General features: G+C 48.2%; 1 protein-coding gene across 1 annotated transcript in view; it reads left to right on the forward strand.

Annotated features, from left to right (window-relative positions):
* The window catches only part of LOC144164803 (uncharacterized), an 89,754-nt gene that overhangs the window by 31,078 nt on the left and 42,808 nt on the right, over nt 1–15,868 (forward strand). The window contains exon 2 of the mRNA XM_077695070.1: nt 15,108–15,267. Coding sequence (XP_077551196.1) covers nt 15,108–15,267 — 160 coding nt within the window. The remainder of the gene's footprint in view (nt 1–15,107; nt 15,268–15,868) is intronic.

Genomic DNA, 15,868 nt, shown 5'->3' on the forward strand with positions numbered 1-15,868 from the left:
TTATCTTGAGCGCTGTGACGTTCTTTCTTTTCCTGCGGGCACTCCGCGTATCTCCGATCACAAGCCAGTCTTAGCAACTCTAAACCTTGGCGACTGTATGCCACGTCAGCAGTTGTGGCGGATGGACGAGAGTTTGCTGACAGATGAGGTCAGTGTAGCCGCGTTAAGGGATGCGCTTCGTCCACCGCGCCGTGACTCGACGAACCCACTACCGTGGGATGAGTTAAAGTCCGGCTGGCGCGAGGTGTTGGTCCGGGAGGGGAGAGCGCGTAAAGGCCGCATCACGGCCGCGCTCAACGATACACTGTGGAGGCTTCGGATCGTCAAAAGAGGTGGCGCTTTAACCTTCACCATGCGTGACTACGTCAATGTATTGAGAGCGCGATACGAACATCTGTTACGGCAGTCCTCTCGCGCTGCTAGTCGTGCCCAGTTTCTAGGCCGGCCAGTTTCAGACCCATCCGTGTTACGGTACGTCAAATCAGGCTCCCTTGACGGACCAGGATTGGCTCAAGTGCCAGAGGTTATGTTGCCGGACGGCTCGAAAAGTGCTAATAGCGACGACATTTGTGAGGTGTTCACGGCACATTTTTCTCGCCTTCTCACCTCAGAGAATACGTTGCGGGATGCATTCTTCGAGGAACGCCTAGCGTCTTTTTGTGGAGCGCTGCCACAGGTACCGCATGACATGGCGAGCAGGCTTTGTGCGCCGGTTTCGCAAGAGGAGCTGCACGATTGCGTCAGACGCCTAAACGGCGCATCAGCGGCGGGCCCTGACGGCATCCCTGCAAGGTTCTACAAGACCTTTTTTTCCGTTGTTGGGGGCGCGCTTCTCGCCATGGTGAACGGCTTTCTTCTTCATGGAGAGCGGCCGGAATCCTTTCGCGAGGGTCGTGTCGTACTGATAGCGAAGCCAGGAGGGAGCCCTTCGGACCCAGGTGCCTACAGGCCTATCACGCTCCTCAACACTGATTATAAGATTGTTGCGTCCATTTTAGCCCGCCGAATGAGCCATGTACTCCCGTACATACTAAGCTGCGCGCAAACGTGCAGCGTGCCGGGCCGGTCAATTTTTTCATCTTTAGCCCTGACCCGCGACCTATTTGACTTCGCATCGAGAACCGGCATTTCCGGTTGTTTCATATCGGTCGATCAGGCGAAAGCTTTCGACAGAGTGGAGCACCGGTACATGCTCGGTGTCTTAGGTCTCTACGGTTTCCCGTCGGAGTATATATCTTGCCTTCGGCTAGCTTACTCGAACGTGACCGCCCGGCTGCTTGTCAATGGCCGCCTCAGTGAGCGCTTCACAGTTACGCGCGGGATCAGGCAGGGTTGTCCCTGGTCCCCCTCGCTATTTGCCCTATGCCTGGACCCCCTTCTGCGTCGCGTGGCAGCGTGTCCTTCCATCCGCGGCTTCCCGCTGCCCGGTCAAGGTCAGATTAAGGTCTCTGCATATGCGGACGATGTGTCCCTTTTTCTCCGGGATGAGGACAGCTACCGAGCGTTTACACGGCTTTTTTTGGAGTATGGTGAGCTGTCTGGATCCCGGCTGAATAAGGGCAAAAGCAGAGCGCTACGATTTGGGTCGCTTGCCAGTGACCTTGCTGGAGACGTACAGTGGGTGAGGAAAGTCCGGGTACTAGGTGTAGTCTTCCATGGCTCTGGAGAAGTTGCTCGTGAGACGTGGAAGGGTTTGTTAGATACGGCTGACAAACGTATAAACATAGCGTCGACTTTCAAGCTGTCTCTCTCTGAGAGGAGCTATATCATTAAGTCGTGCGTGTCAGCGGCGTTCTTTTACGTGGCGAGGGTAGCTCGACCACCTCGTGATATAACTCGTCGGCTGGCCACAAAATTCGGGTCATTTTTCTGGGCTAGCAAGACCGAGTCAGTTGCGCGCGCTTTGCTGCGTCTGCCCCGCAGCATGGGGGGTTTTAGCTTGCCATGCCTGAACACGATGTCAAGTGTTCTAGCGTTACGCGGTGTGTGGGAACTAGTAGATGATGATGAGTACCCGGGGCAGGCTCTGCTTCGCTACTTCTTGGGTACTGCTCGCTTGTTGTTTTATGATGAGCCCGTTCCCGGGCCTACAGCCGTCCAGCCGCCAGCTTTCTACAGGTACGTTACTAAAACACTTAGAGGCTTTCAGTCGGCCAACCCAGATTTGGATATTAGAGCTTCATCTGCGACTGATATATGCGAGAAATTGGCTATTGGGCAACTGAATGATCGGCAAAAAGAGAAGTCTCGCGGGGCCCGCTGGCAACAGTTAACGTCAGCGGTGCTTCCTGCAGACGTTCGTGATTTCGGGTGGCTGCGGGGCTGGAGGGCCCTGCCGACGTGTGACCGCCTTGCAGCATTTGGTGTGGTTCGCTCTTCCCGGTGCCCGCAATGCGGACACACTGAGACGCTAGAGCATGCTCTTTTTGAGTGTCGTGTGGCCGCCACATTCTGGGTTTTACTCAGCAGAATGTTTGAGCTTAGGCTGGGAGCCCACACGAAATCGAAAGACCCATTTGTCAGCTTTCTGCTGTGTGTGGGTGCCTTTGTTGTGTGGCGCCAGCGAGGTGTAGCCGCCTTGCAGGCACGACCACAGCGTGCCATGTATCCCCTGTTGTGGCGTGTTCGAAAAATGGCCATAGAGCATCTGCAGCATGAGCTGGTGGCGCTGGGTGAAGAATCTTTTCTCATGCGTTGGTCTACTCGCTTCATCAAGGTTGCCAATAACACCGTGCAATGGTGTGTCGTGCCTTATTAATAAGGTGAAACTTGCGTGCTGAAAGGAGTTGTATGTTTGAGGCCAAGGCGCAGTTTAGGCAGCCTGGCTGCGCATGCATCTCTGTACGGACATAGAACGGATGTGTGTGAACTGTTGTGGTTTTTATGTTCACTCCCACGCGTGAGCTATGGTGTCTGAGTCTCGTGCCTCGGACATTATTGTAAAGGACCTTCGGTGCGGTGTACTAGTTGTTTTGTGAACTTCCATGATCTTCACTTCCTTTTCCTCTGTGGCACATTACGTAAATCCTGTGCTCTGTCGACCCGTGTAGTAGCTAACTACAGCGGGTCCTAGCTGTAACCTGTGTTTAATAAATTCTCTTTATGTGAGACATCTAAACTACACCACACATCCATGGAACACCTACACGTTGAAGAAGCTAGTCAACTCCTCACGGCGCACATCCGTGACGCCGCCGAGAAGTCCATTCCCCACGCCTCTTGTGCCCCGCGCAATCAGAGGATGCCGTGGTGGAATGAGGACTGTAGGCGGGCGCGAGAGGCCCAGAACAAGGCGTGGGGTATCATTCGTCGGTACCCCACGTCGGGTAACCTTATTTTGTTCAAACGGGCCAAGGCGTTTGGAAAACGTGTGCGCCGTGAGGCAAAACGAGTGAGTTGGCACACGTTCTTGACATTCATTAATCATACACAGACACACACAGTCTGGACACGTATACGCAAGCTCAAAGGACAACAGACACACAGCCTGCCCCTGGTTAGCACAACAGGGGACACACTGGAAGACCAGGCTAATACACTTGCACAACACTTCGAAGACGTGTCTAGTTCAGCACACTACACAAACACTTTCATGAAACACAAAACATCTGCAGAAAAAAAGCCCTTACACGACAAAGACAAATCAAAAACTTCTTACAGCTGTGAATTCACTCTCTGAGTTGAGGGCTGCCATGAGCACGTGCAAACCTTCAGCTCCAGGCGCAGATAAGATTACATACACCATGATACAGCACCTACACCCAGACACTCTTGAAACACTTACACCTATACAATAAAATATGGCTTTCGGGGCACATTCCACGCTCTTGGAGGGAGGCCATAGTAGTGGCTTTCCTAAAGGAAGGCAAGGACCCTTCCTCTCCCGCCAGTTATCGTCCCATATCCCTGACAAGCTGCCTGTGTAAGCTCTTCGAAAAGATGATAAACAGGAGACTCGTGTACTACTTAGAGTACAACGGTCTTCTCGAGAGCTGCCAGGCGGGCTTTAAGGCGGGGCGATCTACGAACGATCAACTCGTTGCTTTAGAATCATACCGTATAAACCGGAATATAGGTCGAGTTTTTTTCCAAAAAAATCCGCACAAAAGTCACCCCTCGTCTTATAAAGCGGTCATTGGCAGAATGTAAATCGTTGTCTGGCAACAATGTGCAAGCGCAGTCCGTCGCCATCGCCATTCGTGTCGGACTGCTCTCTCGCACTATCAGGCCTTTATTTGATTTCGCTTTTCTCTAGTTTTTCGTCTTTTACTCGTTTATTGTGCGTGCGTGCATACATTTCTGTACGTCTCTGTTCCGAGATGAGTGGCGGCAGTCGACGCCAGTTCACCGCGGCGTTCAAGCTGACGGCGATTGAGTCACCGAGCAGAATGGGAATATGGCGGCGCAACGCCAGTTAGGCGTTTCGGAGAAAAGTGTGCTGTACTGGCGGAGCCAGAAGGCTAAGCTGTGCGCGTGCAACCCCCGAAACCGATCGTTCCGTGGACGTCAAGCGGTGCACCCCGAGTTGGAGAACGAAGTGGCGGACTTCGTCCGGCAACTTCGCTCACGATCGCTCCGGAGGCCATGCGCGGACGGGCTCCGCGAACTGTACAATGAGTGGATAGCCGGCGACAACAAAAAGACGTATACGGGCCGGTTGCGACCGTGTCAAGATGGGTGTCCTTCTCTGGGCAGTCGCTGCCCGACGACATGGTTACACGAGCGTTCAGGAAGTGCTCCATCAGCAACGCGCCTGATGGCATGGAAGATGACAGTGCGAAGCAGTCATCCTTGGATGACTCTGACAGCTCGGACGAGTGACTTTGGCAGGCATAGTGAGTGGCAGTGACAGACGGGCGTCGAAAATAAATATAGACATTGTGAGTGCGCTTCTGTGCCTAATTATCTTTTTTGTCAACTTTTCCCACCTCAAAGTAGGGGGTCGACCTATATACCGGGTCGACCTATAATCCGGTCGTGTACTTCTTAGAGTACAACGGTCTTCTCGAGAGCTGCCAGGCGGGCTTTAAGGCGGGGCGATCTACGAACGATCAACTCGTTGCATTAGAGTCATATATTAAAGATGCTTTCCTCCATAAGCAGTACTGTATGACAGTATTCTTTGATCTTGAAAAGGCGTACGACACTGCTTGGCGGTACGGCATCCTCAGCGATTTGAAGTCCTTTGGCATGTCGGGTAACATGATGAATACGCTTGTTAGTTACCTGTCTGAAAGAACGTTTCGCGTGCGAGTTGGAGCTGCACTCTCTAGGGTTCATGTGCAGGTAAACGGCGTGCCGCTAGGTGGTGTTTTCAGTTGCGCTTTGTTTATTGTAAAAATGAATTCTCTTCAGAAGGCACTGCCACCATCGAACTCCTGTTCAATCTATGTAGACGATGTTCAACTGTCCTTCAAATCGTGTAACTTGTCTATCTGCGAGCGCCAAGTGCAGCTTGGTGTGAACAAGCTAGCCGGCTGGGCAGATAGCAACGGTTTTAAATTTAATCCAGGAAAGTGCACTTGTGTTCTGTTTTCCAAGAGACGTGGCATTCGGCCGGATCCAGACATTCGACTCCACGGTGTCCCTATTCCTGTCAAAAAGGAACACAAGTGTTTAGGTATAATCTTTGACGAAAAGCTCACATTCATCCCACACATAAAACAACTAAAACATAAATGCTTAAAAACAATGAATATCCGGAAGGTTCTGTCGCACATCTCTTTTGGTGCTGACAAACAACTTCTTTTACGTGTTTTTACCAGCCTAATAGGTTCACAACTGGACTATGGTAGCGTTGTCTATGGGTCAGCCACTAAAACATCCCTCAGATTGCTGGGCCCTGTGCTTCATCTAGAGCTCCGCTTGTCGTGCGGTGCCTTCCGAACTAGTCCAGTTAAAAGCCTGTATGTAGAGTGCAACAAATGGAACCTACGTCAGCGAGCATACACACCCTCCTTTATGCTTTTAAAATTTCATCCATGCCTCACCATCCTCTTAAATCAGTTTTTCAAGATACCTCCATGACTGAACTCCTTTTAAATCGACCATCGTTCTCTGCGCCCTTCTCTTACAGAGTTAGAGAGGAAGCGTCAGAGCTTGCTGTCTCCTTTTTAGCCACCATACAAAGTTCTCAGATTTTACAGCACCATGGCATCTCCACCCTGTCTTATGCGACACATCTTTCACACATGTCGATAAAAAACCGAGCTCCCACATGTGCAATTCTGCAGCATTTCTTGTATTTGCAGCAGAAGTACCAATGTTCTGAATTTTATACGGACGCTTCTAGAACTGCCACCTCTGTGTCCTGCGCGGCGCATGGGCCCGGCCTTAATGTCACCAGAACTCTGAATAGTCATACTAGCATCTTTACGGCAGAGGCTTATGGTGTACTTCTTGTTGTTAATCATATACTCCAAAGCCACACCCCACAATTCATTATCTATACAGATTCCCTAAGTGTTGTGCGGGCATTGTCATCAACAAAGTCTTCAAAAAATCACGTTGTAAATCTTATCATCAAAGGTATTATGTCGGTGTATGTCCACAAATTTGAACTCGTCCTTTGCTGGGTCCCTGGCCACTGTGGTATAGCCGGGAATGAAGCAGCGGATCGAATGACAGCGGCTGCTACACTCTTTAAATGCAGCAGACATAACCACATTACCCTACACCGACGTGAAACCACACATCAGACAACAACTTCGCAAAACATGGCAAACACACTGGAGCGAACAAACCGACAACAAGTTACACGTAATAAAACCACACTTGGGACCATACACCACCGACACACGCAATAGATACACTGAAGTCGCCTTGGCTAGATTACGGATAGGGCACACTCACGCAACGCACTCGCACCTGCTCACTGGATCTCCAAGACCTCTGTGCAGCAGGTGCGGAGAGGCCCTATCCGTGATCCACGTCCTCATAAAATGTTAGGCACTCGACATTACACGACGAAAACACTTTCCACAACTACACACACGACATATTCCACCCCACCCGTCATACTTCTTAGGAGACGATGCCATGTTTTCTGTTCAGCGCACCTTTGAATTCCTATCAGAAGTTCACTTTTTACAACTCATCTCATACCACCCATAGTTTTACCCCTGGTCCTATACACCAGCCAACTTATTTATTCTTAAACCACTCTCGTTCTTCACCCTGACCCTTTACACCATCCGTACTCATAGTTTTTTTAACTGATTTTATTTCGTGTTCTCTCTTCATCAAATAACTTTGTGTTTGGCGCTCTTTGCCCGTGTCGGCCTTGCGCCAATAAAATCAAACCATCATCATCATTAAGCATTTGCATACATCATCTGTGTGTTTAGAAGCTCAGAAATTTGCTTGATTGTGGGGTGGCGGGGTTGGGGTGAGATTGTCGGAACGGCGTGATCAGATAGACGTTGTGTTCATAATGCGAGGGACCCAGGTTCTATTCCGGCCACAAGAATCGCTTTTGTTTTCTTGAAGCGCTTATGTAAAGTTTGTTTTCCTGTAAAGCGTTTTGCCGCGTGCCGGACGCCATCGGCAAGTCATAGAAAGCTTCGCATTAAAGACTACACTAAATGTAACAGACATGACAGCGTAGGCCTATTCAACAACACTGTACATTGTGGATAATGCCCTCTCGGTGATTTTATAAACTGTAGCAGGGTGGCGAGTTGGGCTAGTTGGTGTACTTGCATCTTGGGGAACAGCGCGAACTAACAGGGACACAATAAGAAAGGAGTGGACAGGACTAGCGCTGACTTTCAACTCGATTTATTGGAAAAGACGTAACTACTTGTACATACACAGAATCCTCCTCCCCCACCACGCCACGTGCCCACACTAGCCAATGACATACTATCACGACCAAAACACCCCACTGTTGACAACGCACCTTTCTTAACACTGGAACACCTTATCGCGACGACCGCTCCAAATAACCAAATTCTTTTTCTTTAGAGACAATTGGCGCGAACGTCACGCATTAGAAACCTCAGCCTGCGCAAAGGCCACGTGATTTTTACATAACAGCTCGCGAACTGCCGCTACCATCGCCCCAAAATAGAGCAAAAAGTTTCACGAACGACCTGATCCGTGAAATCCCGGTGAATTTGAAGAGGCGCTCTTTCGCACCGAGCGCGGATTAAAACTGTTTGGTAACAAAATAAATACCTTTTAAGCGAAAGAAATGCTGTCTCGTAGTGAAAGGAATACTGTAATAGCGAAATAAATCCTTTCGAAAAGTGAAAGAAATAACACAGGGTCCCTGGATAGTGCGGCATGCCGCTGTTAATGAGCAATTGCCGTTTGCTACGCGCGAGATTGGGATGAGCGTGATACTTCTCGTAATCTAGGCAAAACAGCGCAAAAAACAGAGGCACGACAAGGGCTGCGCTGAACTATCAACTGATTTTATTTGGAAAGAGGCACAATAGAGCAGTCCAAGCTAAGATTTATCTGCGCATGCCTAGAAGATTCAGTTCGTTCTCCGACAAGGGGATAGAGGCCATGCTGGCGAATGCCTCCACCTGCAGCGTTAAAAAAATTGATTCTACAATTTCCCGTAACGGCTGTGACTTGCACTTTATAATGATGGAAGTGTATTGTAATTATGGCGAACAGTATTGACAATTCAAACAATGGCTTCCCAGGAAGCCTTCTGCATCTTTTCCCTCCCGGGCATTCTTTACGGTTCGCGAGCTCCCTCAGCCTTTCGTAGGGACGGGTGAGACGAAATGGTTGGTTGGTTGCATAGAGTTTCATACTAATATACACTGGTATGAAACTCTATGGTTGGTTGGTTGCCTCCCACCATGCCACATACCCACGCGGGGGATTGGCCAAGAAGTGTTGTGCCTAATGAGGATGTGACCTATATTATTTTAGATCCCAAAATTTAGAAAAGGGAATACCCAACAGAATTTTTTAAATATGTATAATATGAAAGTAGATTCAGGAAGAAAAATGAGGTATGTGTGAATGTTTAGCTGGCTAGCAGGAAAACCTGCCTGTCGCCACCACATAAGAATGGAGGGCAGACACAACATCCCTGTGGCAGACACCTAGGGCGGAAGCGCATAGTGAAAGGACCTCGTAACTAGATAGCGGAAGGTTAAGGCGTCTAAAGGTTGACTCCAGATGCGTGCGTCGCATTGGGGAGAAGCTGCGGCAATTAAAGACGAAATGAAATTATTTCGTATCTGTTTCATTTCGTTCTCTTCTTCAGTGCACCTCGTCGTTTACATCTGGGGACAGATTTCTCGCCCATCTCCTAATTGCCGTCTGAATTCAGTATAAGCCAGCTCGAAAAAGCAAAAAAAAAAAAAAAATTCTGAAAGCACTCACGAAACAGCTTGAACAGTCAATCCAAACGCAAACTCCCATTGGGTAAATGAATTTGGCTCATTTTGATTCGTGAAACAGTAGGATCTGGCCCATTTTTTATACGAATCTGCGATCTGCGTACACGTCTTCAGGGCGTTAACTCTATTATTTCATTGCAACCCCTTTTTTAGAGGAAAGTTGCCGAGTTTTTCTTGTCACATCAGTTTTATCCAACTTAGTTTCGTTTTCTGCATCTGGCTTATTTCGAAATAAAATAAAAACGAAAAAAAAACCCCGCCACGTATACCTTCCTAGCATTGCGCTTGTGTTCGTATTGAAGTTGAACTTAAAGGGGTCTGTGCACAACGGCTCCTGGGCTGTTATGAGGGTATCCTAATTTCCATATGTCGTCTCATTATGCACCTAGAAAAATGTTTCCTGATCAAATCATTTGTGCGTTGTAGCGAAGCCGGCGCTAAAAGAGCTCCGTGTGTAGGTCTTCTTAGTCCTTACAGGGTTGCAGTCTAACTTCGATATCAGACTTGCTTTACGGCTTCTCAAGAGCCTTCCAACGAGCACGCGTGTTTAAAAGTGGCGTTGGCATTAACGTTTCTACTCGCCGCGTTGGCTCAGTGGCTATGGCGTTCTGCTGCTGAGCCCAAGGACGCGGGTTCGATCCCGGCTTCGGTGGCTGCTTTTCTGAACTATGCGGAAAACGGAAACGCCCGCATCCACACTTCACCGTATTTAAGTTAAAGGGGTACTGACAGAAAATTTCGCATCTTTTTTTTTGTTGTTGTTGCGATAATAGCTAATCGCCTATTTATCACGAGTAGAAACCTCGTTTGTTTTACCGCGTGACGGTGGTTTAAATAAAGAAGTTTTTAATGCGGCCAGTCGCAGTTTCGGTTTCAGCGGGTGCGGCTAAAGGTTGAATTAGGTATAAAAAAAGCTGCCCACGTGACTGTCGGGTGGATATCACAGAGCAGAGCTGCCGTAGCACTGTCAATTCCGCGTCGGTGCAGTTTCTGATAATGCCCCTACGATAGTGATGTCGACAGCCACTTGATTAAAAAGTGACCGTGTACGAGATTCAGGCGCTGCGGTACAGATTGCTGTCCCGGCTAGAGAACGACGCGCAACGCTCGAAGTAGTGTGTGGGGAGGCGCGCGCTGGGAGCAGCCGGCCGGTCAGACTACAGGTCGGCCTACAGATGTAAGGCTTAATATTGGGGCGGATATTCGATTGGCACTCTCATAAGCGGTGCCCATGACGATTTTGAATTCAATTGTACATCACATCCTATACCTCATTTCTCGTATATCCAGCCCTGTTTGCGCCATGAGGGCCATTTAGAGAAGTGGGAACTAGCCATCACTCTAGCTACCTGCGCCACTTCGCGGCCGCCGCCCGCACAGCGACCGTGCTGGTTGGTGTATACGCGCCTGTCATGTTCCCGGCGCGTTTTTGCGGCATGTATAATAAAAAGCAAATAAGAGTGCCCTAAATCACGGAAGAAATTAGGTCGCGGTCAGCTGCCCGATGAGCCAATGAAATACCGGGGCCTACGCCGCCAATGATCGGATCGTTTGTAGCTCGAGAGCAAAAGCACCGAACTCCGGTAGGAGCGGCGAGCCGGCGAGAAACGCCGGCAGTGCGGAAGCGGCCAACACAAACTCGTGACTTGATTGGATATTGTCACGAAGACAAGGACGATGCAGTTGTCTTGAATGAGAAACACGTTTATTGGAGCACGGCCGGACTGGAGGAGCGGCGAGCGCGCACTTTCATGAAAGTGCGCGCTCGCCGCTACTTTAGTCCGGCCGTGATTGGAGCGAACTTGTGCTCCCCTAACAACTCAAAAGAATACACAGGCGGCGAAGCAGCGGTCAACAAAGTGACTTGCACAGGCGAATGTCGTCGAATCGAATGCCCCGGCGTCCGCACTGCAGGCTTTTTATCTTTTGGCGCGCGTGGTTCTCGAAACGTCGATTCGCATCGAGAACATAGTAGATCCAAGAAGATTATTCTGGCCTGTTCGCGTTAGATCGGAATGCTCTCCCTATCACAACAGATAACACATGCGGCACAGAAAGATAGAATGGAACACGCGCTTCCCTTGGCGCAGAGATAACACAGACCGGCGCAGCCGGGCGGTAAAAGCAAAACACAAATAAACAAACCCAATGTATGGTTCGCGGCAATATTGTTTACGGACTCCACATCCAAGTACGTGTCGATCTCGCGAGGACCTCCGCTGCAGCTGCTCGGTGGCGTTACGTACACTTCAGAAATTATTTTAAATATGTTCTAGGCTGTATTTTCCGCTGATATTTGGCAGGTGAATGTGTGCTCGCAACAATCGCTTGTTCATGTTATCTCGCCTTCAAAATTTTGTCAGTACTCCTCTAATGATCTCCAGGGGATCTAAGTTAATCTGCAGCCTTTAAATACGGCGCGCCTCAGAGCCCAGGTGAAGCTTCTTCTTGTTAAACCCCCCAATCAATGGCCAATATAGGGGAACGGCGACAATAAAAGGGATCCGGAAATAAACTCTTCAACCGCCTTGCTTAGCACGGCGGTTGAAGAGATTATTTGACAATCCGTACTTGGAAATGTCTACACGCAAGAAACCACCTCCGAAGTCGTATCGCCTCCAAGCACAGTAGCTCTGGATTTGTCCAAACGATTCATAGCATATATGCTCTGAATCGTTTGGGCCAATCCAGAGTCGTTCGGAATAAACCGCGGTATACCGCAGTTTATTCCCACCCAGCCCTCTAAAAAATGCCACTACATTCCCTTCCGTGAAGCCGCTCCCCTAAAAATTGTATGTGGTATCCCAGGATGCCGTAGTTAGAAATCCTCGACATCGTTCTAGACTACATGTATAGGGCGCATGAAGCAAGAAAATCCATAGAACATACAAGAATATCGATATTTACCGATGGTTCTTCAAAAATGCAAAGCTCTTCCTCTGGACTACACATACCACTTACTGGTGGAATGCTTCCATTTTATCTGGAATGAAAAACACCTTTGACAGTGGCTGAGCTCTATGCTCAGATGGAGGCAATCGTTTACATCCTGTGCCATGTGCCGCACCGGAGAAGCATCTTCACGGACTCCAAAGCAGCTCCGAAATTCTATCGAGAAGTGGATTTCCCCCCCACCATATCGCAGCCTGTGACAACTCATACCTTCGCCACCTTGCCTGCTCTGCTGGACCCATAAATTGCAGTGGATACCTGGACACAGTGGCATCAAAAACAACAACAAAGCCGACGTAACGCCCGTAATCCCTTCTGCATTGGAAATAGCAAGGTGTTTTTACGAAAAGTTGAGCTTCCGCCAACCTCACCCCTTTGTGGTGACTGAAAGAAACCGTTTTTGGAACAATCTGCAAAATACCCGCTGCATTTTGCACAGGATTGACCCAGAATTAGTCGACTCCCGAGACAGCGGCCCTCGCAATCTGGAAACGTTATAGCGTCTACGGCTGGATTGTGCATACGCGAACAGTTACCTATGGGGCCTTAAAGCGACGCCAAATCCGCACTGCGATAATTGTTCTTGTATCGACCCAGTTGAACAAATTTTATCAGAATGTGCGGCCTACATGGAACCGATCATACTTACTGGAAAACGTCGAACTTCTGGAACAGAGACCAATAATTCAAGAATATTTTAGGACCATGGGCTTGTCGCTCGAGGCAGCGCAAAGCTTACGGAGTTTGTTCTCCTATTTGGATGGCATTGGACTAATTGCAAAATTAAAAATTGTTGCCCAAGCTCGGAACAAAAACGAAATGCGCGTACGTCCGTTATTGCGCCATGTCCGCCATTTTTTCTGTCTTTGTCTTTCCAGCCCTGATGTTTCTTGGGCCTTTTCTTACTCCATCCCCAAACGTAGGCAGAGAAGCATGTAGGCGACTGTAAAGGCCGGCAAACCTGTCTGCTTCTTCAATAAGGAGCTCTCTGTCTCTGTTCTTCTTTCTCAATATCTTTCTTCTTCTTCGTCTTTGTCTTTTTCTTCTCTTTTTCTTCGCTTTTTTCTTCTTTCTGTTTTTTCGCGTCTTTTTTCTTTCTCCCTCTCTTTTTCTCTCCTTTGTCTGCTTGAACTACCTTTAAAGAACATAAATACCAAAAAGTTTCACTATTGATTGTTTCTGAAATTTAGGCTACTCCTTTTAAATTTTGCTTTGAGGCGCATCGCCAGAGAATATGCGCGCATCGTCGGTCGGCAGCGAAACTAGCAGTGCGTCACATTAAGAAAATTCGAGAGTTAAACGTTTTTTGTCTATATTCTGTATAGCTACAAACCCGATAATTAAAAAGAATGCTCCCTTTATTCGTTTCCATGAACAATTTTCCATCGACGTGACCGGTGTCGCGACCGCTTTAGTTCTTTGGCAACCATTGTAGCAGAAATCATACTTAGTGGCTGTTTGTACGGTTTGTAGCCAGTTTCCCTGCTGAAGTTCACGTTGTTTTGCCGAAGTCTCTTTGTAATCTGACTTTTTTGCATTAAATGGCACTAAATGACTCAAGCAGAAAAAAAGTACCCCATGTGGATTCGAACTGGCTCCACGGTACCGCGGGCTTGCATTGAAGTTACACTTTACCCACTACACTAGCGACGTGAGACGCGCCAGCAACTGAAAACAGCGCCATAAAAGCCGCTTCCCATCTGTAAACCAGCACATTGGTGTGTGCATGAATTCTAGTCAACCCAGAGCTTCAACCAATCAACGAAGCTATAACGCCCTTGTTTATTGGAGGAAACAGGAAAGCAATCGAACTCGAGGTGGTGGGGCTCGGCGACACGGCGCTGTACCACTGCTTCTCGCTAGTTATTTTTCCGCTTGATGAGTAAATGACGGGTTGGTTTGAAGTTCCGACTACTGGAAGTTTTTTTGATAAATGTGTTTCTGCACTAAATTCTCATTTTGAGCTTTCGGTCACTTATCTCGTCAAGTCAGAAATGTCACTTCCGCGCAACTCACTTTACAGGCATTTCAAGCTTGTGCAAAAATACCGGCTAACAGAACGACAGTTTAGACTTGTGCGAGATAGCGTAAAGAGTTTAAAAATACCCAGTTTACTTTCAACGTGGTTACTTCTGGCAGCGCCACTCGCCCGCACTATTGACTGAACGTTCGACCGTGTTGATCAGTCGTATCAGAGATTAGACATCCGTTCAGTTGCAGATGTTGTTGCTTTATCTGACCCTTTGCGAGCCCGCTCTATGCCGGCATGTTCTGCAGACTAGGGCGAACTGTGATTGGCTTCTTACCAAGACGTCGCTTCACGAGTTGAGGAGGAAAGCCTTGGGGAAACCGTAGTGCATATTTTTCCCTATTTGCATACTCCTTTAGTTGCCCGATATCGGCATTGTTTATCAAGGTTCCACAGTTATACGCACAGAACCCGATGTTTTTGTTTTATTTATTTAACATACCTCAAAGGCCCCGTTAAGGGCGTTACATGAGGGGGTAAACAAGTCACTGAAGGATGATTTGTGCGATGGCTTCTTTGAAATGGTTGATGCAGGAGTGGTGCACGGCGTCAGAAGGCAGATCATTCCAGTTTCTAGATGTTTGAAGAAAAAAATGAATGGTCGGCAGCAGTATATGCGCACGAGCCGGATAAACAGCTTTGGAATGGCTTATTCGATAGGAAAGCCGAAATCTCCTCACGACCTCTTTAAACCTCAATCAATTAATCAAATTGATGCATATCAGTAATTTTCGGAATGATTGTTTTGTTTTTACCAGGCTGGTAGGAGGCTTGCTGCCTTCAACGCCCGCGTGTCACCCAAGTTGGCCATTCCCAGACCACTGGCCGCTGGACCCAAGAAGAGACGCAGAGGAGAGCATGGCTTCCTGTCCTTCCTGCAACAATGCCAGCGCCTCCTTGCCACGGCATCGTATCGAGGTATATCAGTTTGCTGAGCATTGTTTGTTTTAGTCGAAGAATGCTGTTTACGTATCGCATGCACTCTGAATAATGTACGCCTTCGCTCCAAACGTAGTGGCAGTGCTCCTGGCAATTACTTCCAAATGTTTGTGCAGTTGTGTACATTTGTAAAAACTCCTTATTACGTTAACTCCGACCTCTTTAAATGGTTAAATACAAACTCCCCTACAATGTTTTTGAGCTTTCAAGTATCGTTTGTTAGACTCCAGCCAAAGCCTTGAAGGGGCCATGAAGACCAAACACAATTTTGTTCAGTTTGAAAGAGCCAGCATTTGGTACCCTCTACAGATAAAATCAAGCTACCAAAGACTTTTTTTTAAATTAAAAAGCCTTCAAGTTTCGTGCTAGAGTGGCGCAATATTGGCCGTAGTGACCTAATATGGACCAGTACTAATAATTTTGCTCAGCATGTTTACTGCACGCTAGAATTCAAACAAGATCCCACGGAACTGAAGACCTCCATAAAATCGCCCGGCTTTGCTTATTGTCGGTGGTTTAGATCGGCGGGCGACAATAGCCTTAACAAGATTTTGTAGTATCATTGAAAAATCCCCAGAAT

This window comes from Haemaphysalis longicornis, unplaced genomic scaffold (assembly GCF_048455015.1).
Source record: "Haemaphysalis longicornis isolate Haplotype H1 unplaced genomic scaffold, Haemaphysalis longicornis Haplotype H1 scaffold_1, whole genome shotgun sequence".
In the NCBI taxonomy this organism is placed as follows: Eukaryota; Metazoa; Arthropoda; class Arachnida; order Ixodida; family Ixodidae; genus Haemaphysalis; species Haemaphysalis longicornis.